At 41.8% G+C, this 20,146-nt stretch overlaps 2 protein-coding genes across 13 annotated transcripts in view; one reads left to right on the top strand and one right to left on the bottom strand.

Moving 5' to 3' along the window:
- Positions 1-20,146, bottom strand: part of rad52 (RAD52 homolog, DNA repair protein) — a 128,721-nt gene that overhangs the window by 19,638 nt on the left and 88,937 nt on the right. The window lies entirely within an intron of this gene.
- Positions 1-20,146, top strand: part of LOC144696688 (serine/threonine-protein kinase WNK1-like) — a 190,685-nt gene that overhangs the window by 126,918 nt on the left and 43,621 nt on the right. For 9 of the 10 annotated variants that reach the window (XM_078568286.1, XM_078568285.1, XM_078568277.1 and 6 more), the window contains 5 exons: positions 1,686-1,845; positions 2,002-2,118; positions 2,478-2,651; positions 17,078-17,135; positions 17,880-18,014. In XM_078568286.1, the coding sequence (XP_078424412.1) occupies positions 1,686-1,845; positions 2,002-2,118; positions 2,478-2,651; positions 17,078-17,135; positions 17,880-18,014 (644 nt within the window). The remainder of the gene's footprint in view (positions 1-1,685; positions 1,846-2,001; positions 2,119-2,477; positions 2,652-17,077; positions 17,136-17,879; positions 18,015-20,146) is intronic. The other variant, XM_078568279.1, reaches the window with a different exon arrangement.

Genomic DNA, 20,146 nt, shown 5'->3' with positions numbered 1-20,146 from the left:
GTTCATGATCTGAAGTTGTTGAACGCAATGTTAAGTCCGGAAGGCTGTGAAATGCCTAATCGGAAGATGAGGTGCTGTTCCTCCAGTTTGCTTTGAGCTTCACTGGAACATTGCAGCAGGCCAAAGACAGACATGTGGGCATGAGAGCAGGATGGGGTGTTGAAATGGCAAGCGACAGGAAGGCCTGGGTCATGCTTGCGGACAAACTGAAGGTGTTCCACAAAGCAGTCACCCAGTCTGCATTTGGTGTCTGCAATGTAGAGATGACCGCATTGGGAGCAGTGGATGCAGTAGACCAAATTGAAGGAGGCGCAAATGAAGCGCTGCTTCACTTGAAAGGAGTGTTTAGGCTCTTGGACAGTGAGGAGGGAGGAAGTAAAGGGACAGGTGTTGCACCTTGTGCGAATGCATGGGAAGGTGCTGTGGGACGGAGATGAGGTGTTGGTGATGATGGAGGAGTGGACCAAGGTGTTCTGGAGGGAATGGTCCCTACGGAATGCTGACAGGTGAGTTAGGGAAGATGTGTTTGGTGGTGGCATCATGCTGGAGTAAGTGGAAATGACAGAGGATGATCATTTGAATGAGGAGGCTGGTGGGGTGAAAAGTGAGGACCAGGGGTTCTGGGAGGGGGAGGAAGGTGTGAGGGCGGAAGCGTGGGAGATGGGTCGGACACAGTTGAGGGCCCTGTCAACCAGGGTGGGTGGGAAACCTTGGTTAAGGAAGGAGGAAGACATGTCAGAAGCGCCGTTTTGGAAAGTGGCATTATTGCGACAGAGGCAAAGGAACTGAGAGAATGGAATGGAGTCCTTACAGGAAGCAGGGTGTGAGGAGCTGTAGTCGAGGTAGCTGTGGGAGTCAGTGGGCTTGTAGTGAATATTGGTGGACAGTTTATCACCAGAAGTGGAGACGGTGGTCGAGGAAGGGAAGGGAAGCGTCAGAGATGGACCACATGAAGGTGATGGAGGGATGAAAATTGGAAGCAAAATTGATAAATTTGTCCAGGTCCAGACGAAAGCCTGAAGTGGCACCGAAACAGTCATTGATGTACCGAAAGGAGAGTTGTGGGAGGGCGCCTGAGTAGGACTGGAACAAGGAATGTTCCACTTACCCCATAAGGCACAACTGGGGCCCATGCGGGTACCCCGTTGCCACGCGTTCGTGTTCGTTCTCTCTCTCTCTCTCTCTCTCTCTCTCTCTCTCTCTCTCTGTCCTCCCTCTCCATCTCCCTCTCTCTTGTGGGGGGGGGCCCTCACCGTTGCCTGGCTGCGTACACTCTACCCACCAGCCCCTGCTTCCCCACTTTCCCCCAGCTGGCAGTCTACTTCAGTGGTCGCCGAACCCTTTTAGATTTTCATACATCTTTGTTTAATTTCTCGGAATATCTTAACCACAAACTTGTCAAAGCTGACAAGCAAGATCTATACATGATTGGAATCTGAAATTTGAAACAGAAAGTGCTGGCGATGTGGTGCAAGTCAACATGTAGAGATAATTGATTTTTAGGTGTGGTTGCTTTATCAGAATGTGTTCAATTTTGATGAAGGATCTATGCCAAAATTAACCAAAGATTTATTATTTTCAAATGCTAAGATATTTGGTATCCTGTATGTTGGACACGTGTTCTACTTTAAACTCGTGATTCTTTCAAAATTTAAAGATGTATCTAGCTGTTTTGTGATTTCCAGTGCTCACTCAGATGTTGCTTCTGGGATGAGTGATGGAAATGAAGGCCTTCCAGCAAGTGGGAGACATGAAGGGAGATCAGCGAAGCGGCATTATCGTAAATCTGTGAGGAGTCGTTCACGGCATGAAAAATCATCTAGACCAAAGCTACGAATTCTAAATGTAAGCATCCGTTGTTTTAGATAATTATGTTGAAAGTGAAGCATGTGGAGGATTAGTTGGAAGGCTCGAGTGAATAATGCAGCACCACGTTTTTCAGCCTGTTTGTAAATTTTGCCCAAGCTGAATGCACAATGCAGCATTGCATTTTATTTTTAGGTTTCAAACAAAGGAGACCGGGTTGTGGAATGCCAATTGGAAACGCACAATCGAAAAATGGTTACTTTTAAATTTGACTTGGATGGTGATAATCCTGTTGAGATAGCAGTTATTATGGTGAGTAAAAAAATCACTGAAATTGCTTGAGAAATTTTGAGTGAGCTGTTGAATAAAATGCTGATTTTGTGGTGGGAGGTAGGTTAAATTTACAACAAGAAAATTAAATGAAGTGCATAATGTTTACTACATGGTGAAAGTACCAAGAACTTGAATTTATGTGCAGAAAAAGGTGGTGTTCTCCTTAGGCCAGAGAAGGTTAAGAGGAAATTTGAGGTGCCCAAAGTTATGAAAATGATGAATTTTTTGATGGAATAAATAATTACAACTGTTCCAGTGGCATATTTATGTGATGGTGAGGATACAACATTGAATAAGGCATGAGTTGTCAGAATCATGTGCAGTCTTCTCTGATACAGGTTCAGAACGAGTTTATCCTGGAGACTGAGAGGGAATCATTTATTGACCAAGTAAGGGAAATTATTGAGAAGGCTGATGAAATGCTGAGTGAAGATCCAAGTGGCGAGCCCGAAGGTGATCAAGGATTGGAGACTGTAAAAGCCCAGGTAGCTGCTTGCTTTAATCAAGCACAGGTATGCTGTGGATTGCTTTACTATTTAATGGAAAACACTCAAAAAACACTCAATTAATTTTAACAGCCAATACTAATCTGTCTGTAAATCTTCGTTACTGGAGTTTCAAAATTTGGAACCCGGAGGACCATTTAGTTGAGTTTAAAATGCTGTGTTGATATTGATTTGACCATGAGAAGAGATTGTGTCAGTCTGTCCAAATAAGGCACAGATTTATTCCCATTCACACCAGATCTTTGTATATCTTACCTTTGTGTGTAGACATGACACCTGCTGCTGGAATATATGCAAGAAAGGAACAGGCAAACTTTTTCCTTTGATTTTTCATGTATGTGATTTGATCAAATTCCACAAACTGCATCTCTTTCTCTGTCTGTGTCTCTCTATATTCCCTGCGCCTCCTTCCCATCCCACTCTTAAACCTTTAAATCACTAAGTATTCTACTGAAATTTACTGTTGCCAGTGAATGAACAGTAAACTTGCTCTGCCTATTTGATTTCTATAACTTTCCACTGGCAGTCAGAGATTCAAATAGCACAGTGCCCTTACAGGCATCTCATTCCTGTGTGAACAGAAAAAGCAACTGTGTCTCTCTGACCTAGATTCAAGTACTGTTTATGAACGGTGCTGATCCTGAACGTGATGTGCAAGTTTGAGTAGTCAATTTAATGTTAAATCAGGTACAAAAAACAAAATAGAGAGGTGGTGTAAAAGATTGGTTTCAAAGAGAGCAAAAAGGAAAGGAACAAACATTAAAACAAGTATAATGTTCAAAAAAACCTCCGAAACCATTTTAAATGAGGGAAGAAATTCAGCACTCGTGAAAGTGTACTTTCAGCGCCAGAGAGGTTGTTTGGTACTAATTAAGATGCATAATGCTGTTAAAAGGGATAATTAGACTGAAATAGATGAGCCTTAATGTTCTGTGGCAAGTTTAATCTGCACCTATCAAGCAAGTACAGAAACTTCATGACAATCAATACATGTCATGGGTCAGATGGTGAGATAGCGTTTTCATGCAGCTTACTGAGCAGCATGTCTGCCTGCGATCTCCAAGTTTTCATATTTAACTTCGTCTGAGATTGCGGTCAGATTTGATAATAAACAGTGAGTGCTGTAAGTCTCACGGTTATTCTTGCAGTAAATTCTGTCCCTCACCTAGAAGTTTTGAAGGCCCGAAAGAGAATGTCGAGGAGATTTACCACAATGATAGCTGGTGTTTCGATCCTCAACAAGATCACCAATCGTTATGATCTCTTCAGAGACTAGAAACGTGATTGTTCATTCTTTTTTTGAACCCACAAGGTTCATGGTTTAAATCAAAATAATTTCAATGCACAAAAATCAAAGAACATGAATACTAGTAAATACACTCTATCTTAAATAGTCAATTACATTAAAGATATTAAAAGCACAATGAACACAGAGATGTTTATACTTTAAACAGAACTTCTTAATTTAACTTTCCCTCTGTACCCATTTGACTTATACTCCCAATAAACTCAAGTCAGAAATTTGTGAAATTGGGAAATTAACCACTTGGTCTGAGTACTGTTTCAAAGATTTGTATAAGGACTGAGGTTTCTTCGGCCTTCTGCTTACTTCTGGCAAGAAGATCCCTTCAAATCTCCACCATGTTTCATGGTTGCAGACTCCTAGCCCTCCAGGGTCAGAGCTACTCTGGTTCTAGTATTTTTAACTCTGTTGTCTTGTATCTAAAACTCTCTCTCTCGCTTTTCAGCTTGGCTATCCCTAGAAGTTCAACTCACTGTTAGGAATTCTTCACTTAACAAAAGTTTTAAATTTTTTTAGCTAGCTCATGGAATTTCAAATGAACTCTGCTGGAAAGAAATGATCCCTGTTTTGCAGCCAGATTGTTCTAAACTCAAAACAAAACTGCTTGAAGCAGAAGCACACCCACAATCTACTCGCCCCTATAATTATTTCTCAGAAGGCTTTGTCATGTTGTCATTTACTGCAAGCCAGGTGCTTTACCAAAATTTTTTTTCAGAGAAACATAGCTGTTAAAGGGACCACAGCCCCAACATGAAGCATAGTTTTATGGGCAATCACACAGGGATGATGGACTAAATTTTGGTGGAGAACCTAGAGAAACCAGGAATGTTCTCCCTAGAGCAGAGAAGGTTATGGGAAGATGAAATAGGTGGTGTTCAAAATAGATATGGTACATCAAGAGAAACTGGATAGATTGGTAACCAGCAAAGATAGATTTGTGTTAATTGGCAAAAGAACCAGAAAGGAGATGAGTTTTTTTATGCAGCAAGCTGTGACCTGGAATGAGTGGTGGAAGCAGATTCAATTGTAACTTTCAAAAGGAAATTGGATATAAGCTTGAGAAGGAGAAACTTGCAAGGCTGTGGAAAGAGAACATGACAGTGGGACTAATTGGACAGGCCTTTCAAAAAGGCAACACAGACATAGGTGGTGTATGATCTATCTTGAACTCTTCCTCTACTCTCAGACTCGCTTTATTTTCATGCTGTTATTGATTTTGCTCTTCATCCTGATTGCACTTCCCTATCTCTTGCTTCTACTCGTGCTGTTCCTCCCTGAATTACTTTTCCCTCTCCCCAGAAAATGAGCAAACATGCTTAGTTTAAATGAAATACGTGACTGAGCAAAATGCAGTTCTTAAAATTTTTATTTATATCCAGTGGTTTTATTCAAATTTTTCCATTGATATTGACTTGGCTTACTTGGTCATCTCAGGCCGAGGTCATCGCTGCAGAGTTCCTGAGGCTTGTGTCTTAGGCCCATCCACCTTTAGTCGTTTCATCAATGACCTTCCCGCCATAAGGTCTGAAGTAGGGATGTTTGCTGATAATTGCATAGTGTTCAGTACCATTCACAGCTCTTCAGATACTGAAGCAGTAAGTGTCTGCATGCAGCAAGAACTGCACAACACCTAGGCCTAGGCTGATAAGTGGGAAGCAATGTTCATGCCATACAAGTGCCAGGCAATGACCATCTCCAACAAGAGAGAATCTAGCCATCTTCCCATGACGTTTAATGATATTACCATCACTGAATCCCCCACCATCAACATCTTAGGTGTTACTATTGACCAGAAACTTAACTGGACCAGCCATTTAAATGCGGTGGCTTCAACAGCAGGTCAGAGGCTGATAATTCTGTGGGGAGTAACTCACCACCTGACTCCCAAAGTCTGTTCACCATCTACATGGCACAAGTTAGGAGTGTGATGGACTCCTCTTCACGATACTCAAGAAGCTGACATTTTCCAGGGTACAGCAGACTGCTTGATCGGCACGCCATCTGCCACCTTAAGCATTCACTCCCTGCACCACTGGTGTACAGTGACAGCGGTATATACCATATACAAGATGCACTGAAGTAACTTGCCAAGCCTCCTTCGACAGTGCCTTCCAACTTTCAAACTCAAGATATCTATCGCCTACAAGAACTTGGGCAACAGGCACATGGGAACACCACAATCTGCAAGTTCCTTTCCAAGCCGCACACCATCCTGACTTGGAACTATATCACCGATCCTTCACTATTGCTGGGTCAAAATCCTGGCACTCCCTCTCTAACAGCTTTGTGGGTGTACCTACACCACATGGACCGCAGCGGTTCAAGTAGATAGTCCTTCTCGAGGGCTACTAGGGATGGGCAACAAATGCTAGTCTTGCCAGTGACACTCAACCACGAATGAATATAAAAACAAGTTACTTATTACACTGGCACTCAAATTATGATTCCTCTGTTTTGCTTGCTCTCGTAGCTCCAAATACAAATCAGCTCCAAAACACACACTTTCTATCCAGGCAGAAGAAAGCAAATGCGTAATGTTTGTACCGCCCCCAGCTTGCACTCTCAAAAAGTGGCTAGTTGAGCTGCTAATCTAAGTATCAGCTTCCAAACTTTGTTCTGGGATGGAGGTCATGGGAACCATATTGTCTGTTTCAGATCAGTAAATATATCTGTCGGAGATGGTAGGTCTGCAGTTATGTTACCTGTTCCATTTAGTTCTCCAACTAAATATCTAAATCTGCTTACTGAATAACTTGTGTTCCTGGAAATTTAACTCATACACCAAATTTCATGTCATTTGCAACATATGTAAACTGAGGAATTTCTTCTTTAGCGACAGTCATACTTCCTCTAATGCTCTTCTGATTCATTGTGAGCAATTCCAAGCAATATCTGCAGTTATAACTAGGATTATGGAGGATGACCCACATATACAAAGAATGGCAAAATCCATATTTCAGGTAGATCTGTTTTTCAAGGATTTTTGTAAGTATGTTGGAGAGTACATTATATCATATTTTAAATCTTCCATATGTGTGCATTTCCTGTCAAACTCTTCATTTCTTCCATTTTAAGTTCCTGTTTCTACATTCAATATGGAAAATATCTCAAAATTTGCCTGCTATTGTTATACGTTGCTATCAGCGCTGGTGCTGTAGCACCTCAGCTCCACAATATATTTCTCACCCTGGATGAACCAGCTCTACTTCCCTGTTTCCAAAATTGCTGTAAGGTTTGAAACTTAGTGGTAAATTATCCAAAATTGATGTATAAAAACAGGCACAGAATGTATAACGTTAAAATGCCATCTAAATTATATCTATGAACCTGAGTTAGATCAATGAACCTCCATGCCTTCTTCCTTACTTTATGTTGTTAGAGTCCATTGATGCCAACTTTTAACATGATAAATTCTGATGTCCCCATTTCCACTTGCATTGTCATATATTTGCATACTTGAGCCATGAGGTGGCTTCACAGATCAAATTTTGGAACAGCTGCTCAAAGATGTCAATATCAATTTCTTTTTGGCAAGTAACTAACTGAACAATGGCCTTCCTTTAAAGAAGAGATAATTTGGGTACAGTCAAGGTATATTCCCACGAAGATGAAAGATAGGGTATGATGAAAGAGTTGCAGATTATGATGAAGCGGAGAAAGTGTGCTTATGATGGATGTCAGGTGGATAATACAATTAAGAACCAGGCTGAATATGGAAGGTACAGAGGGGAATTGAAAAAGCAAATAAGAGAAGCAAAGAGAGGTTTGAGAAGAGAACATGATAGGGAATCCCAAAGTTTATAGAAATAGTAAAAGGGTGATAAGAGGAGGAGTGGAGCTGGTTAGGGACCGATATGGGGATTTATGCACTGAGGCGAGGGGCATGGCTGAGGTACTAAATTAATACTTTGCATCTGTCTTTACCAAGCAAGTAGGTGCAACTGAGGTCATGGTTAAAGAGGTGGGAGTCCAGATACCTGATTAGTTTAAAATTGATGAGCAAGCATTGGATATGCTGTCTGTACTTAAAGCTGATAAGGCACGAGAACCGAATGAGATGCATCCAAAGATACTGAAGGAGATGAGAATGGAAATTGTGGAGGCAAGTTGACCCAGAGGTGTTGCCAGAGGACAGGAGAATTGTAGATGTTGCACCCTTGTTTAAAAAGGGTGTAAAGATAAGCCTAGCAATCAAGGCCAATCGGTTTAATCTCTCTGGTGGGAAAGATTCTAAAAACAATAATTTGGGACAAAATTAATAGTCACTTGGGCAAATGTGATTTAACTAAGGAAAGCCAGCATGGATTTGCTCAGGGAAAATTGTGTTTAACTGACTTGCTGCAGCTTTCTGAAGAGGTAGCAGAAAGGGTTGATGAGGTTAATGCTGTTGACGTGTATATATACTTCCAAAAGGCATTATATAAAGTGTCGTACAACAGACTTGTGAGCAAAGTTGTAGCTCATGGAATAAAAGCGACAGTAGATACAAAATTGGCTGAGTGACAGGAAACAGAGAGTAGTGTTGAATAGTTGTATTTTTTGTACCAGAGAGAGGTTTATAGTTGAGTTCCCCAGGAACCAGTGTTAGGACCCCTGCACTTACTGATACATGTTCATGATTTAGACCTTGGTCTACAGGACACAATTTCAAAATTTGCGGATTACAGGAAACTTGGGGACATTGTAAGCTGTGAGGAGGATAGGGTAGAACTTCAAAAGAACTTAGGTTGGTGGAATGGGGGACAAGTGGCAGATGAAATTTAATGCAGAGAAATGTGAAGTCATTTATTTTAGTAGGAAGAATGCAGAGAGACAACATGAAATAAAGGGTACAATTCTTAAGTGGGTGCAGGAGCAGAGAGACCTGGGTGTATATGTGCATAAGTCATTGCAGCTGGCAGGACTGGTTGAGAGAGCAATTGGTAAAGAATGCAACATCATAGGCTTTATAAATAGGGGCATAAAGTACAAAAGCAAGGAAGTTATGTTAAACCTATGTAAAACACTGGTTTGGCTTCAATTGGAGTAATTGCATCCAGTTCTGGCACCACACTTTAGGAAGGATGTGAAAGCATGAGAGAGGTTGAAGAAAAGATTTTGAGAATGGTTCCAGGAATGAGGGACTTTAGCTACATAGATTGGGGAGGCTGGGATGTTCTCCTTGGAGAAGAGAAGATTTGGAAGAGATTTGATTTGAGGTGTTGAAAATCATGGGTCTAAACAGAGCAAACTGTTTCCATTGATGGAAGATCAAGAATGAGAGGGTACAGATTTAAGTTAATTGGCAATGGGAACATGACAAAAACCCTTTTTACGCAGCGAATGTTGAGGATCTGGCCTATGCTATCTGAAAGTGTGGTGGAGGCAGGTTCAAATGGGGCATTCAGAATGGAATTGGATTATTATCTGAAAAGAAATAATGTGCAGGGCTACGGGGAAAAGACGGGGGAGTGGCACTAAGTGAATTGCTACTGCAGTGGGCCAGCATGGACATGACAGGCCAAATGGACTTTTGTGCTGTAATCTTTCTGTGATTCTAATTTTAAATTTCAGTTCTTTCAATGTACTGTTTTGGATCTTCACTTTTTTGCTTCTTCCTTTCTGCTCTACCTTCATTCTTCTGTCCTCACTGTTGACTGTTTTTAATTCATTCTTGGATGTGACTGTCGCTGGTAAGACCAAGATTTATTGTCCATCCCTATTTGCCCTTGAGCAGATGGTGGTGAGCCACCTTCGTGACCTACTGCAGCCCATGTGGTGTAGGTACACCCACAGTGCTGTTTGGGAGGGACTCAGTAACAGTGAAGGAATAGTGATTATAGCTCCAGGTCAGGAAGGTGAGTGACTTGGAGGGGAACTTGCTGATGGTGGTGTTCCAATGCATCTGCTGTCCTTGTTCTTCTAGCTGGTAGTTTGCGGGTTTGGAAGGTGCTGTCGAAGTAGCCTTGGCGAGATGCTGCAGTGCATCTTGTAGATCCGTGTTGTCCAATGGTCGTTGACAGGGCCCTCAACCGTGTCCGGCCCATATCCCGCGCATCCGCCCTCACGCCTTCTCCTCCTTCCCAGAAACATGATAGGGTCCCCCTTGTCCTCACTTATCACCCCACCAGCCTCCGCATTCAAAGGATCATCCTCCGCCATTTCCGCCAACTCCAGCATGATGCCACCACCAAACACATCTTCCCTTCTCCCCCCCGGCGGCATTCCGTAGGGATCGTTCCCTCCGGGACACCCTGGTCCACTCCTCCATCACATCCTACTCCTCAACCCCCACCTATGGCACCTCCACATGCCCACGCAGAAGATGCAACACCTGCCCCTTCACTTCCTCTCTCCTCACCGTCCAAGGGCCCAAACACTCCTTTCAAGTGAAGCAGCATTTCACTTGCATTTCCCCTAACTCAGTCTACTGCATTTGTTGCTCCCAATGCGGTCTCCTCTACATTGGAGAGACCAAACGCAAACTGGGCGACCGCTTTGCAGAACACCTGCGGTCTGTCCGCAAGAAAGACCCAAACCTCCCTGTCGCTTGCCATTTTAACACTCCACCCTGTTCTCTTGCCCACATGTCTGTCCTTGGCTTGCTGCATTGTTCCAGTGAAGCCCAACGCAAACTGGAGGAACAGCACCTCATCTTCCGACTAGGCACTTTACAGCCTTCCGGGCTGAATATTGAATTCAACAACTTTAGATCTTAAACTCCCCCTCCCCCCATCGCAACCCCGTTTCTCCCCCCTCCCTTTTTTTTCAATAATTTATATAGATTTTTCTTTTCCCACCTATTTCCATTATTTTAAAATCTAAAACTAAAACTTTGTTAGTCTTTCCACCCCACCCCCACTAGAGCTGTACCTTGAGTGTCCTCCCATCCATTCTTAATTAGCACTTTTCTTAGATAATATCACCACCTTCAACACCTCTTTAATCCTTTTGTCTGTGACATCTTTTGATTATCTGCTCCTATCACTGCTTGCTTATCTCCACAATCATCCCACCCTCAACTTTTCTCTCCCTCCGCCCCCCCACCTTAGACCAGCTTATATTTCACCTTTCTCCTAACTATACTCAGTTCTGCCGAAGGGTCATGAAGACTCGAAACGTTAACTGATTTCTTCTCCACCGATGCTGCCAGACCTGCTGAGTTTTTCCAGGTAATTCTGTTTTTGTCCAATACACTTGCTGCATGTAGCGAATTGGCCATAGACATGTGGTAAATTGATCTAGTCAATTTTTGGACAATATGGAGTTGTATTAAAGTTCCAATGGTGCATGTGAGAATAGGTGTTACTTGCTATTTGTTGTCTGTCCCTAATTAAGCAAGGAAGAATCAGCCACATTGCTGTTAAATGCTATTACATAACGACCAGATTGTGACTGTGTTTATCAGAATATAGTTCAGTTCTCTGGCTTCTAGTGACCTGGAAGTTGAAGGGCCATATGCTTAACGAAACAAGAAAAATAGTTCGCCATTTGTTACTTTCTCTGTTCCTATTCTCTCTGGGTAAAATACAATACATTCAGATCTTCAGGATTGCTTTGTAAAGTGCTGTGAAAGCAAGTCCAGCCTTCAGAAGGACGAAGGTCCATTTCCTCTAAGCTTTCTTGTAGAATCTAGTGACATGGGATAGTAACTGGAAAAACTTGGTTTTATTTCGATGTTGGCTGGCAGTTTTGGCAAAACCGTTGCATTACATGAATGACAGATAGCACTGCATGGCTGCCAGTGAGGGTTGATATGTGCAATTTTGGCAAGCTGGGTAGCGCAGCACAATTCAAACGTGTTCAGCCTTTATATTAAGGGATTTGTTGAAATAAGAAATTGAAAGGAATAGGGTGTTATTGGTGCAAAACCAGACCAAGAACAGTGTGAAGCAGACCGGGATCTAGGCAGGTCAGGAGTGCATCAGTCTGTGATGTGGGAGAGGACAGGAGAGGAGAAAGAAGAAAATAGCAGGACGCCACAGGACAAGGAGTCATTTGGGGGTGAGAATAGTGGTAAGTTTTAATTTAATCTAAATTAATCCACCATAAACTAAGACTTAAATGATCAGTATAAAAACTGAAGCCAATTTGATAATTTATCACAATTGAAATCGGTGCTCAACTTGTCAGTCAGATTGAGGGGATAAAGTTAAAATGAAATAACAGGATACAAAACTGAAGTCCGAAATGATCAGAAAATTAAACTCCAGGTGTTTAAATAATCAGAGTTGAGGAAAAACATTTCAGTTAACCTCCCTATAAAATAAATTGATGTCAGCACATCAGATGCAACTGATTTGATTGGTTAACCTTTATTTAAGTAGTAAGTTTATTAGTCTAATAGAGGCATACTAGGGCAGCTCAGACCATGGATGCGTATCCTGTCCCATGTGGGAACTCCAGGATGCTTCTTGTGTTCTGGATAACCACCAATGCAGGAAGTGTTGTCAGCTGCAGCAGCTTGAGATCCAGGCTTCGGAGCTTCAGCAGTAACATAGAAAATAGGAGCAGGAGTAGGCCATTTGGCCCTTCGAACCTGCTCCGCCATTCATTATGATCATGGCTGCAGTAGCTGGCATTATTGTGGCACATCCGCATAACTCAGAGTTTTGTGGATTGCACGCAGCTTAAAGGTATGTAGGCAGAGATGGAGGAGTCCCCTGAGTGCATCTCTCTCTCCAACCAGTCTCTGTTCTGAATACTGGTTAGAGTGAGGACTCCTTTGAAATGTGCAGCCAGAGCCTAGTTCACAGCCTCATGGCTGACTGACCTGTACAGGGAGGCCGGAGGAAAATTGCAAAAGCAATAGTGATGTGCGATTCGATAATGGAACAGGCAGGTGTTTCTGTGTTGTCTCCCTGATGCCGGGATCAAGAATGTCACTGGGCAGCTGCAGAGCACTCTGAACAGGGAGTGTGAACACCAGTGGTTGTGGCCCATATAGGTACCAACGGCATCTGTAGAAAGAGGCATGAGGTCCTGCAGGCAGAGTTTAGGGAATTAGGGAAGAAACCAGCAAGCAGTACCTCAAAGGTAATCATCTCCAGTCATTCCTGGTGCCATATGTTAGTGAGTATAGAAATAAGATAAGCTGATGAATGTGTGGCTGGAGAGATGGTGCAGGAGGGAGGGCTTCGGATTCCTTGGGAGATGGATTGTGTACAGGCCAGACGGGTTGCACCTGAACAAAGCCGGAACTAATGCCATTGTGGGGCGATTGGCTAGTGCTATTGGGAAAGTTTAAACTCAGCTTGACAGTTGTGAGAACCAGGAGGTAAAATTAGAGGGGAAAACCAAGGTGCACAGAGAATTGAAAAAAATAGATGGCACTAAATTAAGAAATAGTAAGGTGGGTTCAGAGCAAGAGGGAATATAATAAAGTCTAAATGAGGTTACTGTGCCAATATGCACACGGAGTGTGGTAAATAATACTTGGTGAGCTGTTGGTGCAGATAACCAGATGGAAGTATGATGTTGTGATGATAATGGAGACCTAGCTCAAAAAAAGGGCAGGACTGGGTACTAAATATTCGTGGATATAAGATGTTCAGGAAAGAAGGGAGGAGAGGTAGCAGTATTTATTAAGGAGAACATTGCTGTGCGGGAGAGAGAGGATGTCCTGGAGGATTCAAGGTCAGAAAGTATTTGGCTAGAGCTAAGAAACAATAGAGATCCCATTGCATTGTTGGGTGCATTCCTCAGGCGAACAATTAGTGGGAAAGATGTAGAGGAACAAATTTGCAAGGAAATTACAGAGAAGTACAAGAATTAGAGTTGTTATAATGGGGGAATTTACTTATCATACTATAAATTGGGATTGTTACAGTGTAAAGGGCAGAGAGGAGGAAGAGTTTCTGGAGTATGCTCAAGAGAATTTTCAATATCTGTATGTTTCCAGTGCAACGAAGATGGAGGCATTGCTGGATATGGTTCTGGGGAATGAGGTGGGTTAAGTGAATCGAGTGTCAGTTGGGGAATATTTAGACGACAGTGAACATAGTCAACCTGAACCTTATGATGCTATGGAAAGGGACAAAGAGCAACCCAGAGTAAGAATAGTTAATTGGGGGAACAGCCAACTTAAGTGGGTTGAGAACAGATCTGGCCCTGGTAAATTGGAATCAAAGATTGACAGGCAAAACAATAATGCAACAATGGGTTGACTTTAAAGAAGAGATGGTTCGGGAACAGAGGGGGAAAAGTAGGGAAAACAAATCCAGTGTGCTCTAGCTGTCAAGATATAGAGAGTAAGATGAAGCAGAAAAACAGTGCATATGACATGTCAGATGATAATACAAGTGAGAACCAATCTGAATATAGGTAGTTCAGAGGGGAAGTGGTAAAAGAAATAAGAGCAGCAGGGAGGGAGAATGAGAAGAGACTGTCAGCCAACTTTAACGAGAAACATAATGTTTTCTATAGGCATATAAATAGTAAAAGGGTGATAAAAGGAGGATTGAGACTGATTTAAGGAGCAAAATGGGGATTTACACACGGAGACAGGGGGCGTGGCTGAGGTACTATTTGTGTCTGTCTTTACCAAGGAAGATGAAACCGCCCAAGTCATTGTGAAAGAGAATGTAGTTGAGACACTGGATTGGCTAAAAATTGATAGAGGGGTTATTCAATAGGCTGGCCATACTTAAAGCTGATAAGACACCAGGACTGGATGAGGTGCATCTGAGGAGACAGGGATTTAAGGGTGGCAATTGCAAAGGCACTAGCCATAATTTCCCAGTTCTCTTTAGATTCTGGGTTGGTGCCAGAGGACTGGGAAATTGCAAATGTTACACCCTTGATCGCAAGAAGGTGTAAGGATGAGCCCAGCAATTACAGGCCAGCTAGATTAACGTTGATGGGAAGGCTTTTAGAAACTATAATTTGGGACAAAACTAACAGTCACTTTGATACGTGGATGAATTGAGGAAAGCCAGCATGGAATTAGGACAAATTGTGTATAACTCACTTGAGCTTTTTGATGAGGAAACAGAGGGTTGATGAAGGTAATCTGGTGTATGTGGGCTTCAAAAACGCATTTGATAAAGTGCCATATATTAGGCTTGTCAGTGAAATTAGAGCCCATGGAATAAAAAGGACAGTAGCAGTATGAGTGTGAAGATGGCTGAATGATGGAACAGAGAATGTTAGTGCCTATTTTTTGGACTGGAGGAAGATGGACAGTGGATTTCCCCAGGGGCCAGTGTTAGGATGACTGCTTTTCTTGATGTATTATTGGCCTAGACTTGGGTATACAGGGGACAAAATTCAAATTTGCAGAAGACATAAAACTTGGAAGTATTGTGAACTGTAAGGAGGTTAGTGATAAACTTCAAGAGGACATAGACACACTGATGAATTGGGCAGACAAATGGCAGATGAAATTTGATGCCAAGAAATGTGAAGTGATCCACTTTGGTAGCAAGAACAAGGAGAAGCAATGAAAATGAAGGGTACAATTCCAAAGGGGTTGCAGAAGCAGAGGGACCTGGGTGTATATATGCACAAATCACTGAAGGTGTCAGGGCAGGTTGGGTAAGTGGTTAATAAAGCATACTGCATCCTGCACTTTATAAGCAGAATACAAAAGCAAGAAAGTTACGAAAAATCTGCATAAAACACTAGTTTAGCCTCATCTGGAGTATTGTGCCCAATTCTGGGCACCACACTTTAGGAAGGATTTGAACGTGTTAGAATGCAGAAAAGATTCACGAGAATGGTTCCAGGGATGAAGAATTTCAGGATGTCGATAGGTTGGAGAAGCTGGGGCTGTTCTCATTGGGGAAGTGATGATAAGAGGAGATTTGGTAGAGGTGCTCAAAATCATGAGGTGTTGGACAGAGTCGTTAGGGAGAAGGCTATGTTGGCAGGTGGGTCGAGAACCAAAGGACAACAATTTAAGGTGATTGGCAAAGGAAATAAGAGTGACATGAGGAAAATCTTTAAGCAGCAATCTGGACTGCACTGCCGGAGAGAGTGGTGGAGGCAGCTTTAATCATGACTTTCAAAAGACAATTGGTCAATGACCTGAAGAGAATATTTGCAGGACAACGGGGAAAATCTGGGGAGTGGGACATGACAATACGGGCTGAAAGATGTCCTTCTGTCCTGTAACCATTCTGTAATCCTAAAATTTCAAGTGGTTGGCCATGAACCCAAGGTCTATTAAATGGGTTTGGAAATGGCAGGTGACAGAGCATAAGCAGGGCAAGTCAGTGCAGAAACCGACACTTGGAGATTTGTCCATTCTTTTCCTCCCTGAGTCTCCTGATAATTCTGATAAAATAGGGACAAATTACTTTTTAAGAATCACTTTTAAATGAGCTGGACTACGCTGTCAGAAACAGAACAACTTCAGTTAACAGATTTTTATCACCTTTTGAGCGTGTATATAGCAGGCTTGCTGTACAGAACAGTTGGATTGCAAAACTCTTTGGAAGCTGTTCTTCTCGCTCTGGCAGTGAGTGTATCAGTCTTCATTGCTGACTGTTTAAAACCTCAAACCTACTTCCAAAAAATTTTGGTATTGTTTTGTTAATGCTGCATCTATTTGTATCATGTGGCAAATTGCTACAAGTTTGATGAACATTGAAATCCTATTGGACAACACTGCCACCGCTGTGTGCTGGTGGTGGAGAAAGTAAATGTTTAAGGTGGTGGATGGGGTGCAGAACAAATGGGCTGCTTTGTCTTGGATGGTGTTGTTGGAGCTGCACTCATCCAGGCAAATGGAGAGTATTTCATCACATTCCTGACTTGTTTTTTGTAAATGGTGTATAGGCTTTGGGGAGTCAGGAGGTGAGTTACTTGCCACAGAATTCCCAGCCTCTGACTTGCTCTTGTAGCCACAGTATTTATGTGGCTGGTCCAATTAAGTTCCTACCTTGTTACCCTTTCCACATCTTTGTGCTCTCATTAGGCGCGGTATATGGCTAGCCTCTTCTAACCTGCTGAGTCTGCACCTTGCTGATTTCTATTGTAATCTGCTCATTTCCATTTCACCCCCAGTTTTTGTTTCTTCACAATCATCTACCTCTATCCTGCCTAAGGACCTTCGTGACCCTTGGCATTTGCCTTGCACAAAAGAGCATTACTAGTAACTCATTAAACAAGTGCAATTTCACTGAAATGTAATATATTTTCTGTCCAGAAAGCAGAGGGCAAATACAAACAAGAAGAACCCCTAATATCAGCACCCATTCAGTTAGGTAAGTGACATTGTTTCTTGTTTGGAAGGATGTTTTAAAATATTTAACTTGGTAAATTTGTGGTAATTATGTTTGTTAATATTTCAAGGTGGACATAATCTTCCATCAGCTGGCTGTTATCCTTTGTGACGTTACTGTTAGTGAAAAAGAAAGTTTCCCAGTGGGCCAGGACTTAACTGCTTTCAAGAACATCATAGCAAATGTTAACTTTTATCAACTGATAAAGTTTTCAGTTTTTACATCACCTGAGCCTTGGTGATATATTATTGCCATGATGTCACCTATTATTTCACCTTTCAAGTATTTAGCGAAGTGATCCCATTGCACATCTTGCTTCTAAGTTAATATTCTTAATCAGGCTTCTCCCTTCATTCTCTGTCCTACGTTTCTCTTTCCTTCCCCACCTGATCCACAAAAGGTTATGGTGTGCAGCCCTGGTTTAACTGCAGATCAAGCTGATATTGGCCAGAGTCACACAATTATTCAGAAGAAAATTCCATCTTGAAATACAATTCGCTGTTGCTGTTAAATCTTAAAACAGTGGCTGAAACACAGTCATGCATGCTTATATTTTGACATCTTGGATGTCACAACAGAGCACTTAATGGTGATTGGAAGTCAGTGCAAGACGGATGTAAATCTCGCTTACAGTAAAACAAATGCTGCCATAAAAGGATGAGTGGTAATGTAGAGTGATGGAATTGTTCTGAAATTGCATTAGTGTTTTACTTATTGTTGGTGTAGGTACACAGGCAGGCTCTGCAACGCAGGTTGTCCATTCTGCTGGAAGACGGTTTATTGTGAGTCCTGTCCCTGAGAGCCGATTACGAGAACCGACTTTCAGCGTGGGTGTCACATCAATTAAAGAAATCCCAACAGGTACAGTGTTTGAGATGTGTATTGTAGTATTCCCCTTTTTATTGCTTGGTATAAAATAATTTGAGGCAATATTCTGGGAAGAAGTTAATACAATAGTTCAGTTCACCTTCAGTGAATGCAAAATTGTAGTTAGATACCTAAAGATCATGCATCCTTTACCTCTGAGGATGGATATTGCAGAGAGGAGTAATATCCATTCCGGAAGATCAGTACGTGACCTATTTTTAACTTCTTCCTAAACTTTGATTCCCTTTATTTCTTCTAAAATGGTCGTTTGAGTTGAAGCTATCCAAGAAATTACAGTAACTAACAGATCCTGTGCATTGTCCATTGATGCAAACAGAAACAAGATCTCAGAAATGACTCTTTTTAAAAAAAATAAGATGAGATTGACACTGTTTTCAAGTCGAAGAAGATTGTAGTTGTTGTAAGGGTTTATTTATTCAGTCAAATGGATAGCATGAGTGGTGTTTCATAAAGATAATACCCACAAGATATATGCCCACAAGTATATTTTCAATCTGGAGCTAGAGAAACCAGTAATGAGCAATGGTTGAAAGGAATACTGAAGGAGACAGAGGAATCCAGCAATGTTACTTGATGTAGAGTGAATGATCCAGAGTATGTGGGCCCTAAAAGTAAAATGTATGAGGATTGCTTCAGAGATGCAAGGGGGAGTTTTAATTTAATGTTCTCTGGTATAATTAGAATGTTTGGCAAATTAAGAGGCATTCACCAAGAAAATAACGATGAGCAATCTGATGTGAAGAAAACAATGCTACACTCATAAATAACTAGAAAACCTTTTTTAATAGAGGTATAGAGGAAATGGGCTACACCAAAGCCAAGTAATTGAAGATGATTAGAGCAGGGGGAGTACAAAATCCCAAATGTGGTGGATCTTGGGGTAGAAAGTAGTCGAGAGGAGAATTTGGATGCAGATAACTGGAGCGATGTACATGAACCAGAGAACAGCGAAAAACACGAAACTTGAGGCCATAAATGGAAGCATTAGAAATAAGATGTCAGAACTGGAGGTGCGTCTGGCAGGAGGGAGTCACGATTTGGTGCGAATATTAGGACTAAATCCAGAGATTGACTCAGGAATATAGTGGTCCAAAAAGACACAGTGGTCACAAAAATAGTTCGCTTTTCTGCCAGGAACACCTGGGAGGTAAATGAAATGATCCTGTGCGAGGGCAAAGCTCCAAATGCACTATGCTGGTTTATTATCTCTAAAGTAATATACTGCAAGTTAACACTGCTGAATGCAATCAGGTTAGTATGAGGAAAGACCGTCTGCTCTGTGGAGAGAAAGGGAATGTTATGAAATAATACAAGATTGATTTAAATGAGTGAATTTCATCAACCAAATATATATTGAGAAAACCCAGGGGGTTTAGAATTGAAGTTGGTAAATACAATACGTGATTGCTTCATGACGCAGTGCATCACAAAAGCCACGTGAGGCTCAGTTTGCCTTGGTGTTTATTGATTACCCAGACAAAGTACAAGAACTGGAAGTCATTGCATCCTTGGGGGATAGCAACCATAGAATGGCATGACCTGGGAGTCAGAAATACCCAAGGCCAGGATTAGGCATATAACTTAAATGGGCTAAATTTGAAGAAGGAATGGTAACAAAAATGAGTGGATATGGGAACCTGTTTAGAATCACTTCGATAGAAGATAAGTGGAAACACTTGAAAATGCCGTTCATTCAAGATACATATGTAACTAAAATGACTAAAATCAGACTAAACAAGAGTGACCTTGACTGGATAAATGAAGAGGAAAATTTCCTCTATATCCTGAGGGGAGGAAGGGGTTCACTGGGATAAATGTAAGAGCACATAAAAATATTTTAAGTGTGACCAAAAGGACAGAGCGAATGATAAAGCAGAGGATAAAATTGGCAAAAAATGAATTCAATTTCACAGTGAGGAAGAGTTTGAGACTTCACTGTACTTGGTATGAAGACTTTCCTGACATTGCCTCTGAATGACGTACCTGAAACTTTAAAGCTGTGCTTCCTTTTTCTGATCTGGAGGAAATAGCTCCTTTCCATCTACCCTATCTTTTAATCATCTTTAACACCGTAATTAGATCATCCCTTAATCATCTTTATCTCA

Source organism: Cetorhinus maximus, chromosome 22, assembly GCF_964194155.1.
Source record: "Cetorhinus maximus chromosome 22, sCetMax3.hap1.1, whole genome shotgun sequence".
In the NCBI taxonomy this organism is placed as follows: Eukaryota; Metazoa; Chordata; class Chondrichthyes; order Lamniformes; family Cetorhinidae; genus Cetorhinus; species Cetorhinus maximus.
Note: the sequence above shows the minus strand (reverse complement) of the source record. Positions and strands in the feature narration are given on the sequence as shown.